The following is a 24,811-nucleotide window of genomic DNA, read 5'->3' as shown; positions in this document are numbered from 1 at the left end:
CACTTGCTAGCATCTTAGATTTCTACTGATAAATCTGCCAGTGTACTTGTATCAGAACCCCATGTCCTTTAATTGTAAACACCAGCAAGCCTCAGTTGCTCTACAGGCACAAGCTATTCTGTGCTATTCTGGTTGAATTGTAATTATGAACTGTAGCAGCACTCTATATAGGGCTTACAGCCAGTTCCAAGGTGACAAAACCCAGTTTACTACCAAAAATGTGACAGCCCGTGTTTCATACCTGTAGTCAACTTTATCAGTGATAGTGAATTCAATGGCAGCATACATAGGCCACCTAGAAAGTGCACACCTTTCTCCCTGCTTTCCCCCATCACACAGGCTTCAAGCTAGAGCTCTTGCCATTAAGTGATTTCATTTCAAGAGGATTTCTTTATTTTATGTCAGCATAAAGCTATTTTCCACCCGAGTGTCCTTATCTTCACTGATGCTGCCATAGTTAAATGGAAGCTTTTGACCAACTATGGCTCGACACTTCAATCTGAGACAGACCATGAAATCGTAACACTTGGCTTTTAAAACTGCAAATGTGCATCAGTACAGATGTATTGTATTAAAAAGAGCTTTTCAAAAATCACTGGCATTATTTCCAGTTTATGGATGAGGAATGGGTAATGAAAAGATTTGCCAGTAATCTAGTGCCAGAGGAAAGTACCTGTTTATGCTGGTGGGAAGAGAGCCTTGACTTTCTACTGGCTGCTGTGCAGGTGATTTTCAGAGGAGATAGTGATGAGGAGCAACTTCCAGGGAAGCCCCATGGGCTGGTGAGTAAAACACTGGGCTGAGCTCCAAAACATGTTCTATTTCCATCTCAGATACTTTAAATTGTAAAAGAAATTCTTCTTGGACTTCAGATACCTCACAGCCTCATAAGCCTGTTTACTTGTAGATAGAGTCTGTTTTAAAATGCAGCATGCAATTACTTGGTGCTGAGAAAGAAAAAAATGTTTTTACTTGCTGCTATACACAAATACTCTGTTTTCAGGATGTGGATCAATAGAGCTCTGGACTTCCTGCCAGACAAAATAATGACCTCTACTCACTGGCTGACTAATCTTTCCTACCTTTTTAGGTAGTATCATTTCGCAAAAAAATAATTTTACTGGTAAAGCACTTTCCCTTTTACAACAAAGATTTTCAAGTTGAAGGTCTTATTCTCTTTTCTTCTAAGGCCATTTCACACTTTTCTAGCAAAGTGAGCAGCATTAAGTATCTTTATGTTACTCATTGAAGTTCAATATATTACTTACCAATTGTTAGAGTTGATTTTAAAAGTTATGTTTAGCTATCTTCTCAACACAATATGCAAAAGTCTTTTTCCCTAACTTTGTCAGAACTAGAGGTCATTATGTTGAAGTGATCCAAAGGCAGACCTGCATCCCCTGTCAATGGACAAAGCAAGGGTTAAGCTAACTAACTTAAGCATCAATAGCTATGACAGAATTTTAAATATTAAAAATACCTTATAAGGGAAATTTAGCAGAGTAACATAATGGACAGATTTCCACACTGGAACTGGTAATTCAAGGCAGCAGCAGTGTTTGTTGGTAGTCAGCTCTTAACTTGGACTCAGGCAAGATCTGGCTTACTTTTAGTCTGTCTTGGTTCCTCTCAGCCAGTCTCCAAGAATTTCACTCTATGAGGAAAAAGAATTATTTTTTTTTTAATGCAGTTGCAGTTTCAATCCAAAGAGGTGCCTGAAATTAGGTCTTCTGCAGAATGGAAATTCCACTGCCCATACACCTCTGACTGGAAAAGTTTTGTTATTAAACACTTTAGGACTTTGATATCTCATAAAAGGTACTTTGCCAAGGTACAAGGAGAGGCAGGGGTTATTGCATTGGCATGCATTCATAGTGTGTCATGGCTGAGGCATGCACTGCATCCCTGGTGGAGCCACAGCCACCAGAAACCCTCCCTGCAGCCATCATCAAGTTCTACCCCCTTGGCTTTCCTTGGAACCTCTGACACTGACTTCAGCCACAGCAGGTTTTCAGCACCAAGCTTTATTTAGGTGTCAAAAATGTCCTTTTTTCAGATACCTAGGTCCACCTTAGTTTGTTAGCATGAAGAAAAATGTCAACTCACATATTAGGTCTCAGCAGAAACCTGTTGGTTGCCTAGAGGAAGACACAGGAATCCCTGGAGCAGGCACTTAGGTGATTATCCAGCTACAAGAGGGTTGGTTTCATCCTGACTTTTAACACATAGAGATTGGCTTAGGAACATCTGATTTAGTCTAATGACATGCTGGAATTCACCTTGCTTGATTGAGTCACTTAAAAGTCACTAATACAATTCTGGATGGTTCTTGGGCGTGGAAATATTTTGCTGAGCAGGTCCCTGAGATTTCCAGCTCTGTGTCTTTTTCTATGCTATCTCTCTGGGACCAAAAGGTTCGTTCAGTAATCCACAGCAAATGTTGGTCCTGAAGCTTTGGAATGTAGCTATAACTACCCCTTTACTCAAGCACTGCCCAGTACAGATACTGACCAAACAACTGCAGGGTTGTGTTGGATGAGGTGCTGGAGAGCAGTGGTAGGTGCAGCTGGACTTCACCCCCCACCCTCAGTGGCTTCCTGTGCTCTTGGAACTGGGACCCAATAAAACCCATTAAGCTCTGGGTTCATTCTGTGCATGTCTGAGGCAGACCTGTCCTGTTCATATGAGCGGCTTGGGAGGATGAGCATTGCTGCTCTTCTGCAGAGCCCCCACCTTGCCTATTGCTTTCCATTCTGCTCTGCATTTGGTGGTGGGGAGCTCTAAAGGCAGGTGAGTCTTGTGCCTGTTGCTGTCTGTTCGTATGCTGTTCTTACCAGCTAGGTTACCTTAGCAACTGGGCTGTGTTTGGCTTTATGAGATGTCAGATATGTTTCTTCCCCTTCAGGAGTCTGAAGAAAAGCCAGGTAATGGTTAAACTGTTGAGACACACATTGTCTACCACTGTATTGTTCTGGCCCATAAAACTATTGACTGCTGTTGGAATGAGGACAGCCAAGATTCTTATCCTGCCAAACTCATGAAAGAGATCTACCTCCAGCTTTTCTTCCCACTTGCCTCAGGCGCTTGGTGTGCCACACATCCAGAGAGTACAGGGGCGTAGCATGAACCCTGTAGACTTGTAGGCAGACACACATAAACAGACTTCTCAATAAAAACAATTTGATGGCTGAAACTGAAAATGCAGTTCCCTGTTAAGAGCACATCAGCTATGAATGACTCACATTCAATAAAACCTACAAAACACTGCTTCTGATGGGCTTAAGCTAGCTCTGAGCACTCAGAGGTCTTCCACCCCAGAGCTCTGTAAGAATAGTAGTTTATCTGTTTTCCTGAGGACAGAGGTTGGAGGGGGATTCTTCTGCCCCTTTGAAAAACTTAAATCACTTCTCATCAACTTGTGTAGGAGGTGAAAAGACAGGAGGGGTTATTTGAGTGAATCTTACACAAACTTAGTGCTTATAAAAAAGTGTGAATCAACTGGTATTTTTTCTTTTTACTTTGGAGTTTAGCTGGAAAGCTTCTATTAAAGGAGGACAAGAAAAGCAAGCTCAGCTGATTGAGCTATTGGATTCATAACCATAGACATTTAGACTTTAAACATCTCAAGTCACCACACTTCAAAGCATAGCACCTTGGCATCCAGTGTCTGCTTGACTTATCTACTGGAGCCAGAGTCCCAGTGCCTGCATTTGCTCCAGATGTGCCAATGTGACATTTGCAGCTGCATCAAGCTGTAGGATGATCTTTTTTTAACTGATACACCAGCAAAATCCTTTGTGCAGATGCACTTTATTTCCCACATCAGTTTATTTTCCTTTCTGTACAAAAGAGCTGTACAGGCAGAGTTACTATGTCGTGGCATGTGGTGGGGAGTGGAGAGGGAGGGTGGGAAAGGAGGCAAAGAACAGTCACACCTGTATAGTAAAGAGGGTGAAAACCAACAAACAACTAGTCACAACTTAGGAGCAGCTGAACCCCAGAGCCCTTAGGAAAAGGATGCAGCTTCCTGTTCCATTTAATTTTTAGTGTCTGCAATGCTATCTGTCTGTTGTGCCACAGTCCCTGCCCCAAAGAGTTTACTATCCAAACAAAGTATATGGCTAAAGGAAGAGCGTGCAAGGGTGAAAGGTGTTTTCAAGAGTTGTTGGTGAGAGGTGTTGGGAAGAGTAAACTATACTATACTGCACAGAAACTAAAGTCATGCAGTACAGTGTATCCATAGACACTGTCTGGCTAGTGCTTCACTCAGAATTGTAGGTTAAATTTACTTCCAGATTCCAGTGACTGTTAACACCTTTTGTGGCGCTACAATGCCTGACATTTACAGGTTACAGTTTCTTAAAAACATGTATAATCCAGATCAAAATTGGAACAACCAGTACTCTGCACTACTGGTCAGTCTGGTATTTACATGTTTTTTTTTCTTTACTAGATGTCATCATCATGACAGCAACCCAAGCTACTCACCAGCTTGAGAGGGTGGATATAGAACTTGCACTGAGCTATCTCGGTGCTTTTGTCTGTTGCAGCATTTAAAGCTAGTAGTAATGTTCCTCTGATACAGTCATTTCTGTATCAATATTGCAGTCACATCCCTCAAGCAAAAGCAGAACATGCACAACTGTGGCCATCAATTACTGGTACAGTAACCTGGATTCTTGATCCTCAGTCTGATCTTTTTTTTCTTGGTTATGAATTGTCTACGTGTGTTAAGGCAGTGAGCACAAACAGATGTTAGTAGTAAAGGCTTGAACTAATACCCTCATATAGTCATTTAGTGGTTGTAAGCTAATATTTTCCAGAATTTCAGTACTGGTTTGTAAGTAGAAACTTTCTTCTACAAGGAAGTCACTCAGGTGTCCACACATTCATGCCACATGTCACTTGGTATTGAGAAGAGCTCGTGCCAGTCAGGTTCCCTGTGTGCACCAGCACTCAAGCATACTGTGCATCTAGTGATGGGCATTGCTGTTTCTGTCATTACTTTCATTTCCAAAACTGCATCACAGGCTTCACTGTGGTGAATTTGTATCCCAACTGAAAATTATTTCTGTCTCTTCCTTTGTAGAGGATAACAAACCAAACTGTAGAGACTTAGCTTTTGTCCTGTGCTTCCTCAGAGGTACTCTGTTTTTTTAAGACAGCACACAATCGTTGCTGATAATGTAGGAGCCTACTTGTGTACATGCCTGGGACTGCCGTGGCTGTCTTTACCATTGTCATGAGGTGTAATCCCAAAAGGGTTTCACAGCATGGCACTGACTGGTGGGCTTTGGTAAAGCACAGAAACGGGGGGCAACCGAGACAAGGCAGTTTCAGCAGCTGAACAGTTGCAGGTTACAGCCTGGGTAATTACAGAAGACCAAAGCAGTGGTTCACTTTACCATCCTAAGTTGTAAGCACTGGGGGTTCAGTGCCTGCTTCCCAGACAGCTGACCCTTCTCCCCATAGGACATCAGCTTGTATAGACAGATTGGAGCCTTCAAAGTAGCTGACAATGTTGATGCAGGCACAGTGTGTCAGTCCCATTTGGATATGACAATGGTAATGCCACTGGCCTTGTTTAATCACTTGCCCTTGCAGCCATGTGCTCCTTTACATTTGCAATATATGTCACATCTATTCCAAGCCCCTTGTGGAAAGCCAGGCTCGTGTAAAGAGACTGAAATGTGGATGAGAGTCAAGCTCATCAAATTCATATTCATAGGAGAAGTTTTCATTATAACCTTGAGAGTCATCTTAACATGGCATTAACAATTAATTTCAGCATGAAAGTGTGCCTTCCCTGCCAATTCAACTAATGACACTCAAGCAATAGCTGAATGGCAATAGCTTGGCTAGGTGGTTGCAGATTTCCTGTGAAGTGTTTTGCTTTACAGCCACCTCCATTCTGGTTGCATAGTTATGGAAATTGAGTCAGGGCTTGTTCCTGTCCACTCAGAAGCCAGGACTGACCAGGCCATAGGAAAGCTCAGTCATTTAGAATTCATCCTTCTCATTACTGCAGCATCTACAAGCTTAGGCAGATGTGCTAAGTGGATCAGAGTCCCCTCAGGCTCCTTTGAGGTCAGCAGGATGTTAAACACTTTTTTAAAGAAACTAGGCCTTTAATTAAAAGCGTGCCTCCTATTTTCCCTGTATGTTACGTGCTTTCTTCAGGCTAGAGTTGTTTCAGTATTTCAGATTTTTTTCTGCAGAGCAAACATGCAGCACTTTCAACCCTAATAGTTAAGCCAGAGAAATACACGATAGTATTGACACTACACTCCGTTCAGGGACAGACCTAGTTAAGTGTGTGTTAACACTAATCAGTTAGGATATCTCAGTTTATTTTAATTGAAATCCACACCTTTAACTGGTAAGACTCCACGAGTAAAGAAGGTCTCAGCAATATAATGTTCTATTATCTCTGCTGAGGGGAAAGGAAAAGGGAAGAGGGGAGGGTTAAGATGGGCTGTGTCTGCATGTGGAGAATTAACCCATAGAAGGGAAGGTCACATTTCATTTTTCTGCAAAGGGCCTATCAAAGTGGCATACCTAAATTTATGAAGAAATCCTTTCAGGGGGGGCTACCTGGGAGCACACCAGAAGCCATGTCCTTCAGCCACACCTTTGAGAGAGTTTTGAGCTTTCTGATGTAGCACAGAAGTGAGGTTCTTGGGCAGCAGTCTCCTACAAACCATTTTCTGCTGTTGAAAAAAAAAAACAGCCCAACAAAAAACCAAAACCAAAGCAAAACAGAGAAACAGCTTGGATATCTAGGAAGACTAAACCCAAGGCTGAACTGAGCTTTCAACAGAAGATAATGGAGATTTCACATTGTGAGGTCAAAAATCATTACTCTTGTTGGGGATTACTTCACTGTAGTTAAGTCATTCCTCGTTTTGCTCTCATCTCTAAAGTAGAATCCAGAAGGTGAAGCTTCATCCTTAATTCTTAAACTCTCCTTATTGAAGTGCTTAGTCAGTTTTCTGATGCCAGTGTGGTTCTGAGATGTTTGTAGCGTGTGCATGTGCAAGTTGAATTTCCCTTTTCCTAACCATTGCCTTTCATGATCAATAGAGGTGAGAAAAAGCCCCAGGAGGATCAGAAGTAGGTTTCTTTATCAAGATAAATGGAAGAATGTTCTCTATCATTTTGGTGGAGCAGTAAAAGAGCAACACTTGATACTAATGCTGGAAATACCTATCTGGTGGAGATGGGGAAATAGAACAGGAGAACAGGACTGAGGGGGGGAAATACCAGATTTTTAAAAGCAGTAGATTCTACCTTGCAGGTTCTTCAGCCATCAAACTCTCTGGCCCATCCATTACATATTCTTTGTGCGTTGAGTGCTGTTTTCCACAACCACATGATGGATATGAATCATTTGGATCTGCCTTCCTCTTACAAGTTTTTATTGCCAAAGACAGAGCTTGGCCTTACCTTGCTGTGCTACTCTTACTCACAGCAGAAGTGTTTGCAGTATGACAGTCTCAGGGTTCTGCTCGCATTCTGCCTGATCTCCCACTTGGTATTTGGATACAAGACAGAACCAACATGAAACTGTTGTATTGTGGGATCTGGCAGCCTCTTTCCTCAACCCCAGCTTTACTATGCAGAGCTAAGCAAACAGTTGTCTGTCAAGAGTTTTCTCCCCCATACAAATATTTGCTTTACTGTACTGGCTTTACCATCCTGTTTCCAACAGCAGCCAACATTCACAGAAAGAAAACTCTTCTGTTAGTAGCCTGGACATGGATTACTGTACAGGATTGAGCAGGACTGCTCCATCTCAGGATCAGTGCTTCCCCAGTCCTCTTAGCCTCTTGAACACGAGACATAGTTACTTTTTTCTTGTAGCTTTGTCTGCTGAAGTCATGCAATTAGATTGAAGTTGAGGCTGGATTGTGTCTTAGAACAGCAGTAATCTTACTGTAGTATGTCATTCTTTCTCAGTGTGCTGTCTGTTGGTTTCCCAATTTATTTATTTTTTGCCACGGAAAAAGTTTTCAGCAAAAATACAGGAGGAGACTCAGTAAGGTCCAGCAATGTGTCTTTCCTCTCTTTCACACCTTTATTTTTCCTCCTTCTTCTTTTGTATGGTGGGAGCAAGTTAACTGAGTGGTTCTCCCCATACTCCTGAGTCACATTACAGTATCAGCCAGCCTGATCAACCTCATGCACCAGGTGGGTAGCCCAAATGTCCCTTTGATTTCTCCAGAAAGCTCTGCCTGTTGCACTACTTAGGATGTGGTTGAAAGAGCTCATCTCCTTGGAAAAGCTTAACCAAGTCAGGACTTAAAAGTTCTCTCCCAGTCTTCTTTATTTTACATACAAGCGGACAGTAAGTAAGCTTTGTGACTTCTTGATCCTGGCTACAGTTTAAGCAACTGCAGATGCCCTAAAGTAGCCTTGTCTTCTCAGAGTATTACTGACCTCAACCAGAGAGGATCATCACAGACAGTAGGCTGAAGGTCTGCAGGACCTCCTGGTCCTCTCCTCCTTTCCTCCCAGTCCTTTCCTCTTCTGCCAGTGTAGTCTTTCCACCTTCTTTGCACTGGCTTTAGCACTCAGTAGATCTTCCTCCACACAGATTCAGCTCTCAAACAGCAGAAACCAGCTAGGGTATCTTGCAGGGTTTGCTTTCTTCCATTTAAGTGATTTAAATTGTGTCATGGAGAAACCCAACAACAGAGCCAGTGCAAGGCAGGAGGAGGAATGGAGGATAAAATGAAGGGAGATCTGGACCTTCTTGTAGCAGCTAAGGCCAGCTGAATTTTACCAGTTCATCATTTTGATACCATGATCATCATCACATTAGCTATCCTAAGCACACTTAAGGACACCAGAGTAGTAGAGAACTTCTAGAGGTGTTCTGTTCATTAGTGTCAGCTGTGAACAGCCCTTGCCTGCTTCATTGTGAATAAATGCAGCTGAAGCACAAATTACCTTGCATAATAAAAGGGACCAAGCTTGGGAGAACTGTTCAGCTGGTAGACATCACAGAACCATTGAAGTCAAATGATACCATGCTGGAGAAATTTTAGGCTAATCTACCCAGGAAGGGGTAAGTCCTCAGTTGATGTCAGAGGGAGTATGACAGTGTGACTTTGACACGATCTCTTCCTCTGTGAAGCCATGTTAGTTTCCTAGTCAGTCATCAGCCAGACTGAAGGTGTTCTATAGAATCTGGTCTTCAGTGCAGGATGAGGGGGGGTCTCACAAAGCATTTCTGTGATAAAGATAAGGCTTTTGGTAGTTGATAGGTGAAGAGGGCCATCTCTGCTTATGCATCGTGGGCCTCACTTGAACAGGTGGGGTCTCACAGACAGCATTTGTTTTAGGAAATATTGCAGTGCAAGGGAATGTCATATTCTGCATGAAATAGGTCTCTAGCATATGGATACATGTGCTAATAACAGCATTATTTAGTTGAAGGGAACGCTGATGTTAGGCCTCTCACTGCAGCAACATGGAGACTGCCAGTCTTGTGTCTGCCTCAGCCAAATGATACCAGAGGATTCACTGGTAATGACAAAATACTGGGAACCTGAGGTCATTGATGTTTAATTTATAGATCATTCTGAGATGGTATTTCAGTTCTAAGAGATATATCTATTACTATCATATAGCCATTGGGAAGTATTTATGTGCCAGTGTTCTGCAGGTGTGTACTCAGAAGACTGTGCCTATAGATATAAAAGATAATTGTCATGAAGAATCTGTAACACATGCTTCCACTCACACAGGGTCTATTTGACTGTCACAAGGGATTCTGAATTACAGTATTACACATCTCCCTTTTTTTTGTAACATTACTGAAGCAGAGCTACAAGTGTGGACAGCAAATAGAGCTTTTCAGCCAGAGAAGTGGTGTTTTACCATGCCGAGGAGTGGCTGAGGTTTGGGCACTTCTGCCACGTGAAAAAAAAAAAAAAAGGAGTTGAAATTAGAGATAGGAGGTAAGCTTGCTGGTATCTGTTTATGGGAGTGATTCCTTCCTTCTCCTCAGACCCCAACTGCTTTGTCTCCTCTCTCCCACCCTCCCCAGAGCTGTGCAGCTGCCTGCTTGTCTTGTGCCTGGGATCAGCACTGGCAACCAAGCAAGCAGCCAGGAGACAAAGAGGGCAGGCAGGCAGCTCCCAGGGCTTTTCCCTAGCTCTGCCAGCCTCAGGACCGTACAATACATGGCTGTTACTCTCAGGAGTGTGAAACCGCTGCCTCATGCAGTGCTTATGGGGGACATTTTGAGAGCCAGCCAAGTGCTTTACACTTTATCATTCCCTTGTGCATAACTACAAAATTCCCTCTGGAAGTATTAACTACAGGCATAAGGTTGTAGCTGTGCCTCTCAGTCTGAAGGTACAGTTTGCCCTGATTCCCAACTGATTGCCTAGTTCAGCCTTGCCCAGCAGTACAGCTGAGAAAATGGTGGGACTTGGAAATGCCTACTTTTGGGATCCCTATCACATTGCTGGATCTGTTCACCACCTTCCCACTTTAGGTAGGTTGTTTCCTACTGTGTCACCTTAAGGCCTCTCAGTCACAGATCTCTCCACAACTAAATACCTTTACCTTCAGATTTTAAAAAGTTCACTTAAAAAAAAAAAAAATGTACAGGTGGGTGTTAGGGGGAAATTATGTTTCGTTGTGCTGCAGAGGCATAGTTATTTTCTAAGTAAGCTTACTTTTAGCCAAAAGGCAGGAAATTGCAGCATGCCCAAACAATTTGGGTACCAGCCCTGACTCAACTGCCCTATTGAATCTCTCACACTTTGAAACTTTCTGGGCCTCAGCAAGGTCTGTGTGCTTTCTTGCCATGGCTCACTTGGCAACACACCCTCCCCGTGGAGAGTTCCCCCATGTGACTGCTCCTTTGGAGGCCTTCTGAGAGCAAATAAGTCATTTACTCACCATGGAGACATTTATTCCATGAAAACCTTCCTTAAACAAGTAATTTACACTTGAAAAACAGCCATCCAGGTACAAGTCTCTCTTGCAGTTTCTCTGTTCTTCCTGGAAATACATCTAACAACTTTAGATACTGGAGCAGGTTGCCTAGGGAGGCTGCTGATGCCCCTTCCCTGGAAGTGTTTAAGGCCAGGTCAGATGAAGCCTTGTGCAACCTTGGTGTAGTGGGAGGTGTCCCTGCCCATGCAGGGGGTTGCATTTTGATGATCTTAAAGGTCCCTTCCAACCCAAACCATTCTATTATTCTTTGATTCTTTTAACTTTGATTTTCCTGGAGGATGCTACTTTCCACCAGCCTTCTGTGGAGGTGGCTCTTTTCCCAGTGGCAAAGCTTCTTTTAATAGCATTTTCTAATATTGCCTCTTTCTCAGTTTTTACCAGTTTCACAAGTAGCAGTTTACTCCACATGGGCTCTATAATACTGCAAATTCATTGCACTCACCAGGAGTTACCAGGTAGTTTTTGACCTGTAGTCTCTACTGTCCTGTTAAAAACGGCCTAATGGTGGTATTTTATTTAGTTGCTGCTCCTCGGTAGGTCAGGGAAACCCTCCATAACCTCATATTTTTTTACTGGGTATTCTTTGGAGAAAGATACCCAGGGTGTTAATCATCTGTAGTTAAGAAAAAACCCCAAAACCTGAGTGCCTGTGCTCAAAATTCCTAAAGGTCTCCTATGTGCAGCATCAAAGAAGGGAAACTGATTTAGATACTCTGCAAACAGAGCTCATGCATTTAACTAAATTGTGCTGCCAAGCATCAGCTGGCCTGTGGTAACCAGCACTGTGCATGCTCTCAGCTCTCAGCAGAGGTGAGGAGAAATGCAGGCAGCCTAAATCTTCTCTACTGGTCTTTAAAGCTTATGCTTTTTATTTCATATTTGCAGTGGCTTGGGACACAATTGTACTGATTCATGCCAGCTCATGAAATCATTACAACTCAGTCATATATCTAAATCTGCTGATGGACAAGTGTAGCTTTGGAAGACAAGAGGTCTAAGATACTTGGGTGATTGGGTTTGTTTTGTTGGTTTGGTTTTTTTTTTTTCAAATTCCACCAGCCTATTGAATGGCTCTGCAAGTCTGAGCAGCTCAGTCAGTTTAGAATATGGGATGGGTCCCTTGATCACTTGGGACTTTTCTTGTGAAGTTCTCATGATGCAGATCTGAATTCTCATTTGAGGAGTATTTATATTCAAGCCTGGCCTGAATGCATTGTAAAAATTAGGTGAACAGAAAACAGATCTGCACTTGAATCCTACGTTTTTTCAGAGTCTGAAGCTCTATTACTACTCCAATAATTTGCTCCCCAGAAAACTTGGGCTGAATTGCCAGCTCTGATCAACTGGTAACATATGCCCTGGGGAGAGAGAAATCGAAGGAAAACACTAAAAAACCCCAGATGGTTAAGTTTTGGGGGGAGGAAGGTTGTTTGGTTTTGGTCTTATTTTTGTTTTTTTTTAGTTAGGTTTTTTTTGTTTAGTTTGTTTGCACTAAAAATAATTTTCTATACAGTCTTTCATTAAAAGAGTTTGAGAATGAATTGTACCTGTGTTAAGAAACCACTCATGTGGCCCTTACTATGCTTCTACCTGAGCACCTCCCACACTGTAAAAAATCAGAAACCCATAGAGCAATATAACCTCCTTTCCCTTGTTCCTTGTAAATGAACTCCAGAATACAAGGGTTTTTTTCTAATATAAGAGACCACATGTGTGTATGTGAGAAAATATGGATGGAAAGATGATGGGAGAACAGAGCTTTGTGCATTTGTGAGAGGAAAGATGACAAATTAAAGTGGTAGCCTGAGACTTTCAATTTCATGCCCTTCTCCAGACCTCCTGCATAGTCCAGGGAAAGCCAGCAGTGCCCAGAGCCAGGCAGGGGGGTTGCTGCAGCAGTGGTTGGCACTGCAGGGCTTCATTAGAGCCAGAATTATTTTCTGTCCTGATCCCAGCTGCAGGTACCTTATTCTGGGTGAGAGGGAGGAAGCTATCACTGAACAAAATTCTCATCCATGAATGAATAAAATGGAAACCGGTTTCATTTTTTTTAATTAAAACCCAGAAAAAAATTTAAATGGGAATGGACGTTTTTATGTGAAAACTATAAATGAACATAAGATTTTTTCCAACCAAAAAAACCATATAACCTACCTCTTTCCTTTCACATTCTTCCTCTTGTAGATGTCACAGCTGAGGTGACCATCAGTGTAGGTTTCAGCTACAGTGGAAACCTGCAATTTTTGCCAGATGTCATCTCTTCAAAACTCACTGCTTTGTTCTCTTTAGGACTGGTACGGGGAATCTGTAGTAAGGGCACTGGCAAACTAAGCTCTCTATTTTTAGAGACAGTGCGGTTTCAGAGATACTCTTTACAGTTTGAAAATGGGAAATACTGCCAATAGTGTTAACATCTCTAAGCATTTCAGGTGTGCTCATTAAACATGTTATTCATCTGTTTTCAAAAAGCATTTTATTTTCTCAGACAGAACATGTCATCACCTCCATTTTTACATGTACCAACCCCAGACAGACCGGAGCAGAAAGACAGGCTGACAAGAATCCATTTTAGCACCTAGAAACTCAAGTGTTTCCTTGCCTGCCCTTAAACCACTGCAACAAGACATCTCACAGAGACTGGGTTTGCTTTCAAAGTGAAATGCAGCTATACCACCATCTTAGGATCTGGACAGTTGAAGTATAAAAACCCTGCTGTTTCTGACAGCAGCAGAGCCCCTGGCTCTCTGCAGTTCACTTTCCATATTTCATAGCTGCCAGTCATTATCCTCTGCTGTGCACACACACATTGCAAGCAGGAAGTAGAAGCAGCTAAGCTCTTGGCTTCCTCAGTCTCAAGAGACTGCCATGAAACTGAAAAACACTAAACTAAAACCTAAGTATCTGTTAGACCTTTAATTAGCGACCTAAGGAGTGTTTGCCAAGAGGAAATTTGAATTCAATTATCCAAATAGAAAGTATTTAACCTCCCAGTAGCACTCAAGTAATTATAATACTAGGGTTTGGTGTTTTTTGTTTTTCTTTGGGGGGAAAACAAAAAGCAAATTCAAAAACGGTGTCAATTTTATATATTTTTATACACAAAGGAAAGCTGTAACAGTGCCCATGCTTTAGGCCCCTTGTGTTAGAACAGAACGGGGAAGCCCCAGGCAGGGAGAGCAGGTTGCAGAATTCTTGATTTCCCCACCAAAACAGCCAGCAACAGTATCAGGGCAAACAATGGGAGTTTCATGTGCATCAGTACAACAACAAGCACACAACTAAAATCACCAGGTAATCTCAAGCAGCTTCTAATGTGACAGAGGTGCTCAGTCAGTCTCTGAAGGCCTGGAAGACACCAGAGGCAGCTGTATATTCCAGGACATCTTGCAAACATCAGTCAACACCAACCAAGCCATTTGCATTTCAGATCGCAGCAGCTGTTGCAGCCCTGATACCAACTGTCCTTTCACTACACATCCACCCAAAAGTTTCAAGAACTAATCCCAAGGAAAAAAAATCAATATTTTCTTATTCCTCTCTTCACAGATTGTCGGTTGCTTTGGGATTATGTTTATCAGCTGCTTTCTGACAGCCGGTACGAAAATTTCATCCGATGGGAAGATAAGGAATCAAAAATATTTCGGATAGTGGATCCCAACGGGCTGGCCCGGCTGTGGGGAAACCACAAGGTAAGGAAGGAAGCAATGCAGTTTTCTTCCTACAGCACTTCACCTCTGTTAACATCACAGGATTCACTTACAAACAAGGGAAAAAGGAAGAAAGCATGTATGTCCAGCGTATGGCTGGACAGTTGTAATCTTTTGTTCTACACAGGTTAGACATAAAGCATCCAGCCTCAAGAACTAAAACTCATCCTTTGTATAGAGAACCTGTTTGTTTGGTTTAAAGACATTTAGTTATAAATGCCTTTAATTATAAAATTTCAAGGTGTACAAGAATTAACGGGCATCTCATTTCTTCCTGAAACCTGGTGCTAAGGAGGGTCTGATTAGATGGGGTCTTCAAGAAGCTGTATACTGCATCTCAGTGGGAGTTTTCTGTCTCTATTCTCATCCAGATTTCACATGCTGACCTGTGACAGACACCAAATGCTGCAGGATTTGTTTTGCCTTTTAAGAGTGTAATTCTGCTTTGCTGTCTTGAAAGCAGTTACTGATCTTTGCAGTTTGGGGCTGAGTATGTATAGATACATCTATATGAGCATAGGCACATGAGTATATTAATGTAAATAATATGCGTAGTCAGCATGGAATTTACAGAAGAAAAATAGTGCTTGAGCATCCCAATATCCATTTACAATGAAATGATAAGCTTGGCGGATGCAGGGAGAACAGTGGGTGTAGTTTATCCCGACTTTAGAAAGACTTTTGAGACTGCCTCCCATAGTAGCCTCATAGAGAAACTAATGAAGTACGATCTAGACAAGAATGCAGTGAGGTAGACTGAGATGCTGGGCTGAAAAGGTTGTGATCGATGGCACAAAATTTAGTCACCAGTGATGTCACTCTGAGGACTGATTCTGGAACCAGTACTGTCTCACATATGATGTGAATGATGGGACAGAGCACACCCTCAGCACGTTCTCAGACAATAGAACACTGGTAGGAGGGGCTGATACACCTGAAGGTTGTGTTGCCATCCAGAGGCATCTGGTCATGGTGGAGGAATGGACTAACAGGAATTTCATTAAATTTAACAGGAGGCAATGGAAGGTCCCCACCTGAGGAGAAATGACCTGGGAGGTGTGGGACTTTACATTTCTCCTTGTTACATTCCATGAGACCCCAGGTCTGGGACTGTTTTACTGGGAAGGAAGTCAGACACTGGAGCAGGCTGTCCAGAAGAGACTGTGGAGTCTCCTCCTTGGAGGTGTTTAGAACCTAACAGGACACAGTCCTGAGCAGCTGTTTCTGGTTGACCCCACTGAACAGTGGGACTGGACTGGGTGACCTCCAGAAGTGACTTCCACCCTCAGCCTGTGATTCTGTGTATGAGGATATGTAGCCTATAATCTTGATAAGGTCAAGATTTTCTCATGTGACTCATGGCTTACAAGAACATCTGTCTCAGAGGTCTTGGGCTGCAACACTGAGAATGGAGAGTTCTGCCCTTACCCATTTCCATGCTAGTAACTGGGCTTTGCCATCTTGTCTCATGTTGGGTGTCCAAACCTGAAGCTATCTCAGACCACTAGCCACTTGGGAAATGCAGTGGTCTTTTGGCATGTAAGATGTGGAAAAAACCCACGTGGTATTTCAGGGGTCTTCCCAATGAGTGGGTCTAGGTTTTGCAGGGCAACATGGTTGTTGTTAGTGTTCAGTTGCCAGAGGAGCTCTTTATGTGGCCTCCCTTAGCAGAGCTGTTGTGGTGAGGGCGAACAGGGGAGGTCTGCTTTTAAGGGGCATTTCAGACAGATCAGATCAGATCAGTCTCATTTAATAAAACCAGGTCAACACTACAGACTTCTGCCTGATCTTGGAGTGACAGAGCTGTGCCAAACCAGACTCCTAACATGGAGGCTCATAGAGGAAAAGCATGTTTCTACTAGTCTGGCATGTTTTGCCCATGGCAAGGAGGCTGCTTTGTACTCATGCAAACACGGATTTGCCAGCATATTGCCTCTCTGCTGGAAGTTTCTTTGCCAGAAGAGTAACCAGTGCTCCTTGCACCAGAAAAATGGTCTTCGTGTAGACGTGGCCTAAGGGTCTGATTCTTCTACCCCAAGTCACAGCTATGGGGGCTGCCCACAAAGAGCTCTGCCAGTGCCCATCACTTCTGCCTCAGTCACCCTGTAGTGCTCTGGCTATGGCCTTTGGGGTCAGCAAAAGGAAGGGGAGGCTCTGTCATAAAAGCAGATGTACTGCCTCACGGGCTTCTTGATTTACACCTTTATAAGTAGAGGAGGAGCAGGCTCTCAGTCTCCACAGAGCTCTGTAAGCATTAACTAGTTAATGGAGGGGAATCCCAGAGGAACAGAGCTATTAGTAGGTATTGCTGACAGATTCAGTCTGCTTGCCACTCTTCTTGTATTTTTACAAAAGGTGGTTTCATTAAGAACAAGCCTGTCACATCCCACTTGGCACGGACATCTCCCTCCCTCTAATGTCTCTTCTTGTGGTTGATGAAGCCTTTTGTTATTTGTGATCCAAGGAACTGTAAAAAAGCCTCACTTAGAATTTTTGTTAGATTTTCCTGCTTAAATTGCCCTGAATGAAAAGAGACCCATAAAGATGTGATGATGAGGGCTGGAGGGGCAGGATGGGCCTGCAGACAGCAGAAGAGTGGAACATGTCATTTCTTGAAATGACTTGGTTATTTAGCTAGTTGTGATAGTTCTGCAACTCATTTTGGAGCTTAGGGAGGTTTTAGTGAATCCCCTCACCATGTTTTTCCTTTTTCTTTTGAAAAATACAGAACAGAACAAATATGACTTATGAGAAGATGTCCAGAGCCCTACGCCATTACTACAAACTAAATATTATCCGGAAGGAGCCAGGACAAAGGCTTTTGTTCAGGTAATTTCTTTCTTTTCTTTGCCATTCCTCTCTACAGACAATTTGTTTTTGAAAGTGAAGGATGGAGTTGTGTGTGGAATATTTCATTGCCACAGCTATAACAAGGTGACAGTGGACATGCATGTATTTGTAAAAGCTGTCTAGACTGGTGCTTCCCAGCTTTCAAGGCAAAGGCACCAATTTAGGAAAATATGGGCCTGTTTCAGCGATCAGTGGAGCCAGTAGAAGTCTTTCCACTCACTTCAAGTGGGCTGCACTGTTGTTTAAGTCCTTGGCTAAATGGCTTATGATCCTAAACTCCTAATTCACTTCTCAGACACAGCTGCCAGGGAGAGCTAAGCAGGAGTCAGCCATTTCAAGTACCTCAGCATCACAGAAGTGCTGATGACCATGTCTCCAGTAGTGCTGCCTTCAAGGAAGAGAGGGACCTGCAAGATCTGTTCATAAAGTCTTAACATGTCAGACTGGGTGATGCATCCAAGAACTTAGGGAGTAGTGCCTTAAGCAGTGTTTAAGAAAGGAGTTACTTGGACAAACTTGAGCGTGTCTGGCAGAGAGCAAGAGCACTCCTGTTCTCTTCAGACAAGACCAGCAAATCCCTAGTGTGTCTGTCTGACCTGCAGAGCACTGAACATGGAAGAGTGCTTTGATGTCAATGGCCTGGATCTGGTAGTGTGGTTGGAAATTACATCAATAGGAAGTTTTGGAGGCAGTTTTGGAGATTATTTTCTTAAATAGGTAACAGAACTGCATAAGCACTCAAACTATCTACAGCTGAGGAGGTTTCTGTGGAATGCCTTGTTTATGTCAGCTCTTAGAATGGAATTTAGATGTGGAAAGCAGGGAGAAAGGAAGGAGGAATCACAGGCAAAATCAACTGCATGACTTTATTATTTTTGCAGAAAGTTAAGTCAAGGTTGCTCCATCAGCAGCAGTACCAAGGGCCTTGTGTGAGGACTGTGCTGCAAGGGGGATGATGCTGAATAGTGATTGTGCTTATCTTGGAGCCTCTCTTTTGGTGGGGGCACAAACAAAACAGTAGTTCATCTCTTCTCAACCAGGGTGCCTATTTTCTCAAAACTGTAGAAACTTGATTCCTTTGGAGACCTCAGTTCCTCTGTTAGACTTACCCAGAATTGACCAACAGATTCAAAAGTCACCAGGGAGCATAAAACATGAACATATAAACCTCATTTCCTTTGGAAACTGGAAAAAAACCCAACAAAGCATTTTTTGCACAATTCCCAATAAAAACTTATTGATGTTGTTTTGCTAGACCTATTTATATCTGAAGAGAGAAAGAAGAACAGCTGCAAAAGATCAAGCCATTAATGTGCCTTTCTTGGCTATTTCTCGGAAGCAGAAAAGTAATGGGAAATGTGACTTTGTAAGTAATGTGCAGGCAGTTGTCATGTGCAGATACCTGCACAGCTTTAAGTAAAATGGAGTCAGAGGAGGATTTATAATAGGTTGCCTGAATGTCTTCTGCAACAAAAGAGGTTGCAGATACTGTGCCTTCATTAGTTTGTAATTCTGAGTTGTTTTGTTTTTTTTTTTTTAATTTAATCAAATGCCTGTGCTTTGAGTTCCTTGACGTATCTTAAACCAGAACAGAAATAATACCCCAAGTACTGCAGTGTAGTTCACGTCATCCCATTTCCCACATGGTTTAGGAAGCAGAGCAGGCAGAAGCTAAGGGAGGGCAGTGGGATTGCCCTCTGTGTTTGATTTCATCCTCACACAAGTTGAACAAGGCAGGCACAGTGTTTAAATCAGGGCATAGCCTGGCCCACAGACTTCGGTGAGCTTTCACTGTGTAACCAGGGACTGATTCACCACTTTTGTATGCCAGTTTTTCACCACCATAACACCATTTATATCAGCAGCATACAAATGGGAGTGACACAGCAGTGAGTCACAGCTCTCTCTTTTCTTTTTTTTTTTTTTTTTTTTCCTAAATGCATATGTGCACATGATTTCCAAAATTAGAATGAGTTGCAAAAGGTTAGTTCCAGGCCATGCTGTGCATTTGCAGGAAGACTCCAGATTTTTCAGGCAGAGAGCCCTCAGCTTTGTAACCTCAGAGGCAGAAGAGGAGGCAGGTCTTGCCCATTAGCTTCAGCAGTGATTTTTCTGGGTCAGTGACAGTAATGAGGCTCCTGTCAGTTGGTTTTGTTTTTTCTGGGGCAAGGATACTGAGCTTATCATCAACCTGAAGTAAAATCAGCTCCTCTGATTAACACATTTTGTACTGCTGAATGTTAACCAGTACATAGTTAATGAAAGGCCATGACATTTTCTAACACTTCCAGCATAAACATCTTTTCTCCCTAATTTCTCCAGGACTACTCATGAGTTAGGAAAGCGATTTGTGCTCAAGACTGGGATTCCATCCTTCCTGTGCCACTCTCTCTTCCTGCGTCATTAAACTCAGAAGGAAAAAGCAGAGCTTCTCCATGCTATCTCTGTGCAGCAGTTGTACACAAAAGCATCCTGGCAAAGATCAAGACTGCAGACCTGATCTGCAGGCTGGTGAATGTCCTTTCCCATTTCCAACTGCTGCCATGCCTCCCCAGAGGCAGTTTCTGTTTCTAGCCCCCCTGCAGACTTAGTGCATGGAGACATTAGTGCTGAGAGTCATGGCATTCATTTACAGGGGATGCTGCTTCTTTACAATTATGTCTGCTACCATCACACAAGAAGAGACTGTCTTTGCTCACAGTCGTCTATCCCAAAAGCTTTTCCTTTCAGGGCTTTCTTCATTTCTCAGAACTTATTCTGACTTGGTCCTTGGCTTTTTCCACCACTGTTCCTTTGGTGCTTCATATTCATCTCCACTCACCTACACACAAGCTTGCACAAACCACTTGCCCCCTGCCTCTCCACACCGTGCAAGTGCTTTGGCTTTGAAACGTGCTGCCAGAGAGGGCTTTAGTCTTTCTCTCAACAGACCCCATGAGTGCATCTGTGGCATACTGTCATCTTAATGACAGAAACCTGAGGGAGAAGTAAGTGTCAAACCCAGGGGGTTTGGTTCAAATTTGGGCTTTCAAGGAGCAGGGGTAAATGTCTGTGATTTTTTTGTTTTGTTTTGTTTCCTTTCCAGGTATGGAGGAGGGGAGACACAAGTAGGCTGGGGGGAAGCTGGGAAATACTGTGTCACTGGAAGAATGATTCTGGGAGCTGTAGAGCTCAGAGTCCTCAACATCTCAATGAACATAAAAGCTCAGACCGCTGGGAAAGCTGCTTGTTCCTCTGTTTTGCAGGTTCATGAAGACCCCAGATGAGATAATGAGTGGCCGAACGGACCGCCTTGAGCACCTTGAATCCCAGGAACTGGATGAACAAATATACCAAGAAGATGAGTGCTGAAGGGAACTGGTGCACTGCCTCTGTGGGTCCAAGGGATAAACATCTGCCCAGATGGCTGCCATTGTTTTGGAGGGGAAGCAACAACACAGAAGCAGTATTTGGGGTCACCGCTTAGCTTGAAGACCACACAGGACCTGAAGCACCTTAACAAAACAAACTAACAGGCAGAAGTGGTGTTGGCAGGAAAGTAAAGGGGAGAAAGCCTGGACTGATGCACTACTTCATGGTTCCTATAAAGTCTCCCTTGAGTTCTTTCTTACTTTTTGGTTTGTTTCAGTTTTGGGGGTTTTTTGTTGTTTTGTTTTGTTTTTTTTTTCCCTAATAAACATGCAGTTTGACTTTCCTTATCTCACATAGGACAAGACATCAGATTATGCTTTTTTTTTTTTTTTCTTTTTTTTTTTTTTTTGGAAGGCTTTCCTATGGAAATAGAGCTCTCTTATTTTCTGTTCGAGTCTCATGACGTAACACCGCATAAAACAATAGTATCACAGAAGGGATTTGCTCAAGGGTTCCAGTTTGCTTGAAACAATTTACATTTGCTGCCACTGGGAAATGTGTCGAAGCTACCAAAAGAATTTACCACACATAACTGTCAACTGAAGAGGAGAGAGGAGTCACCCTTCACTTGTAGGCTGGGATATCACCCCAGCATAGCTTGGGCTCACGAGTCCTATGAATGGCTATTAACTGCTGGAATATGGACCAAAACCAATCACCTAAGTGCTCCAAGGAGGAGAAAAATAAATGTGACAAACCTCTGCAATAGACTGATGTTGACATTTTCCCTCCCTCTAGCAAAAAAGTGACAGAATGGAGTTGGGGGGAGGGAGGGTGGGGACAAATACACATATATGTGTATATATATAAACACTTCATATATATATATATATATATGTGTGTGTGTTTGTGTGTGTGTGGTTGTGTATGCGTGTGTAACCCCAACAATACATCCGCAATCTTCAGCTCAAAGCTTTCTATACAAAAGCAAAGGCAGCAATTACAAAAGGGAAGGTGTTTCTTATACCTTCTAGCAATTTTGGGGTGAAAGGTGAAGGACTGTTCTTAGATCTTAGGGAAGAAGTGAAGGGACCCATGACATGGTTTGTATTACTCAGAAACCTCTCCAGGATCAGTTTCTGTTGCTGGAGAAGTTGATGATTCACCAGTCTGAAAGGTGATGATAGAGAAGTGGAGACCAAATAGTTGTACTTATGTCTTGTAATTGATTTTGGCTTTGGTTTGAGATTTATATTTTTTTATGCCTCCCACTACCCTCCCCCACTCCACATCTCTACCATCAAGGGAGCTTGTCTCATCTTGCCTGCTTTTGACATGATTTAAAAGTCAAGGTTAAAAAAAGAACCCTGAAGCCATGCTGCTTTCTTGACTTTGGTTTTTTGTTCTGGCTGCAAGGGGCCCTGTTTTTTACACCCCTGATTTAGTTTGTTGCACTCAGAGTGCTTTACATGAGGTGAAGAGCTATGCCTAGCTTGGTCACAGGAAGCTTAGCAGTGAGACACCCAAAACAAGAGAAACTATTGGCCTTTTTCATTTCCATTGCTGGAGCCACCATGATAGGAAAATCTGTGGTGTCAGGCATCCAGCATTCCATCATCAGTGGTCCTTTTAAATGGAAGGAAGATTTAGCAGAAGAAATGTTGCTTGCAAAGGGAGAACTTGTGTAGAGAAACTGCAAGAATCACACCGTGTCTGAAAGAAAGCACAGCCAAACCAGCACATAAAACCAGAAAACCTCTTTTATAGGAACTTAAGATACTAGAAATGGGAAAAATTAATGGGCTAACCCAAAACACAAGGTACATTCCCATTATAAAGATTTTATCAGCTATCAAAACAACACATTTGATCTTGCCACAGAATCAATCCAGGAAAAAGCAGTGCTGGGCAGTGAGTGGTGTCCCCTGTGTTTATACAGAAGTAGTCACATCTCATGTCAAATTCCCAGTCAATTGGAAAACTTGATACAAGTCACAGGTCACAGAAGGAACAGCTGTGTTAAGGGTGGAGATGGGCATCATACAAAGAGGGGAGAATTTTTCAGAGCCAGTATCTGATGAGGAACAGCAGGGCTAACATCTCTCCCTAAGCTTTTCCCAGCCACAGTTTTTTATTAAATCCCAATCAATGTGTTACAAGTCCCAGCACACCACAGACCTGACTTTTGCTGCCTCAAAAGAACAGACACAGGAGTGTGCAGCAGGATGAGGAGACAATCTGTCACCTGTCTCTGCCACGACTCACAAGTCCTTAGAGCTCAGGAGAGGTGAGATGAGGAAACACTGAGTGACTTCAGTGGTCAAAGGTCTGAAACCAAGGGTCCCTCAGAATGGGGTGGGCAATGAGTTACTCTGCTCTGTCACCCTGTTCAAGGGCACCCAAGCTGTGGCCACATCTCAGGAGGTGAGCTATTAGGGACAGATGAAGTGTGATCAGAAGTGTCAGTGTAAAGAAAGGCTCTTGCTTGTTTCTTGTGATTGTTAGGGTGTTCAGTGGTAGAAAGAAGCCAAGTTTGTGCAGGGAACTATTTGTATTTTTTTACTGCTCCAGCTGTGACAGCTGCAGAACTGCACTGTTGTTGCCTGCTGCAGTTATTGTGATGAGATGGTGAGGTGGAAAAAAATGTGATAGGGACCTTCTATATAAAGTGCTTTGATGAGGCACAGTTTTTTTGTCACACTGCAAAAGAAGAGAATGAGAGACAATCCACCAGTGTAAGCCCATATGCTCACTGTGTATGCTAGCAAAAAAAAAAAGTTCATTATCTGCACTGGATAAGACAGGAAAAAGCAAAGAATCCTGAAATCCCACATCTTGTCCCAGAGGGAAATTTTCTAGGTTATATTTTGTAGAGGAAATATTCACCTTTACCGAAAATGCAATCACTTTCACTTTCAGAATCTAAGTCAAAGGGTAAAAACTATTTGGTAGCTGTTAGAAACTCTGAGTTCACACATAAAAGGTATCTCTAAGACAACTTCTTCTCCACTACAACCACAGAGAAGTTCTCTCAAGGTTGATGCTAATTGGAGTGAAAATATCCTTTGGACTTGGAGCAGGCCTTTGCCACAGAGTCCCCTCCCAGCTGATGCTGTCCTCTGCCTTCTGCCCCATCTGTGGGGCAGCAGTGAGGGCTGGGGGTGACTCTGCAGCTGCCAGAACTGCAAGGACTTGGGACCCGTTCGCAGGATTTGAGCAGCTCCTGGGGTGCTGGAAGCAAGTTTACCAGCCAGGATTAAAAAAAGACACAAAACCAGGTTAGAGCAGCTGCTGCAGACACATTGCCTTCTACCTCACATCCAAGTGTCATGCATGGAGTGCAAGCAGCATTATCATACTGAGCTGAGGGAACGTGTGGCAGCCTGTCTGGGAGGCAAAGGTAACGCTGTCTTTCCACCCACCCTGACACCCATCTCCTCTTCCCAGTTTCTGATTTCCCAGTGTGCTATTTGCCTGCAGCAAAGCATCCAAACTTCCTGTCTTTGCCACCAAAGCCAAGTGTGGAAAGGGAGAAAGAGCCTCATCCTTGGAGAGACACAAAAGCCGTCGAGACGCTGTCCTGGCCAGTGGCCTTTGGCGGCTCTTCCCGAGCAAGGGACCTCCAGAGATCCCTGCCAACCTCAACACCCAACTCAAGATCTTCACCCCGTGCAGTTCTGCAGGACCTTCACTGCCATCAGCTTGCTGTGAGTCTGAACGTGTCAGAAGCCACTCAGCTAGGACGTGCTGTGCCTCCCTTCCACAGCAGAAGGTTTTCTTGATTGAGGTTTGAAACCTTTTGACTGCCTCTCCACCCAAAGAACACTGCTAACTGGGGCACATGCTGTGAACACTAAGTCACTGGTTTCAAACTCCCCAGATTTCAAGCTCCACACGTGCATTCTCCAGGCCTGTCTGTCAAACTGCAA

The 24,811-nt window shown here is 43.2% G+C and overlaps 1 protein-coding gene across 3 annotated transcripts in view; it reads left to right on the top strand.

The window, feature by feature from the left end:
* ETV6 (ETS variant transcription factor 6) overlaps positions 1-21,240 on the top strand; it is a 134,334-nt gene extending 113,094 nt beyond the window's left edge. For all 3 annotated transcript variants that reach the window (XM_030467992.1, XM_030467980.1, XM_030467988.1), the window contains 3 exons: positions 14,521-14,663; positions 17,410-17,510; positions 20,777-21,240. In XM_030467992.1, coding sequence (XP_030323852.1) covers positions 14,521-14,663; positions 17,410-17,510; positions 20,777-20,882 — 350 coding nt within the window. In that variant the 3' untranslated portion in view covers positions 20,883-21,240. The remainder of the gene's footprint in view (positions 1-14,520; positions 14,664-17,409; positions 17,511-20,776) is intronic.
* The last annotated feature ends 3,571 nt before the right edge of the window (positions 21,241-24,811 follow it).

The sequence above is a fragment of the Calypte anna genome, chromosome 1 (assembly GCF_003957555.1).
Source record: "Calypte anna isolate BGI_N300 chromosome 1, bCalAnn1_v1.p, whole genome shotgun sequence".
Lineage (NCBI taxonomy): Eukaryota > Metazoa > Chordata > Aves > Apodiformes > Trochilidae > Calypte > Calypte anna.
This window is presented reverse-complemented; position numbering and strand designations above follow the sequence as displayed.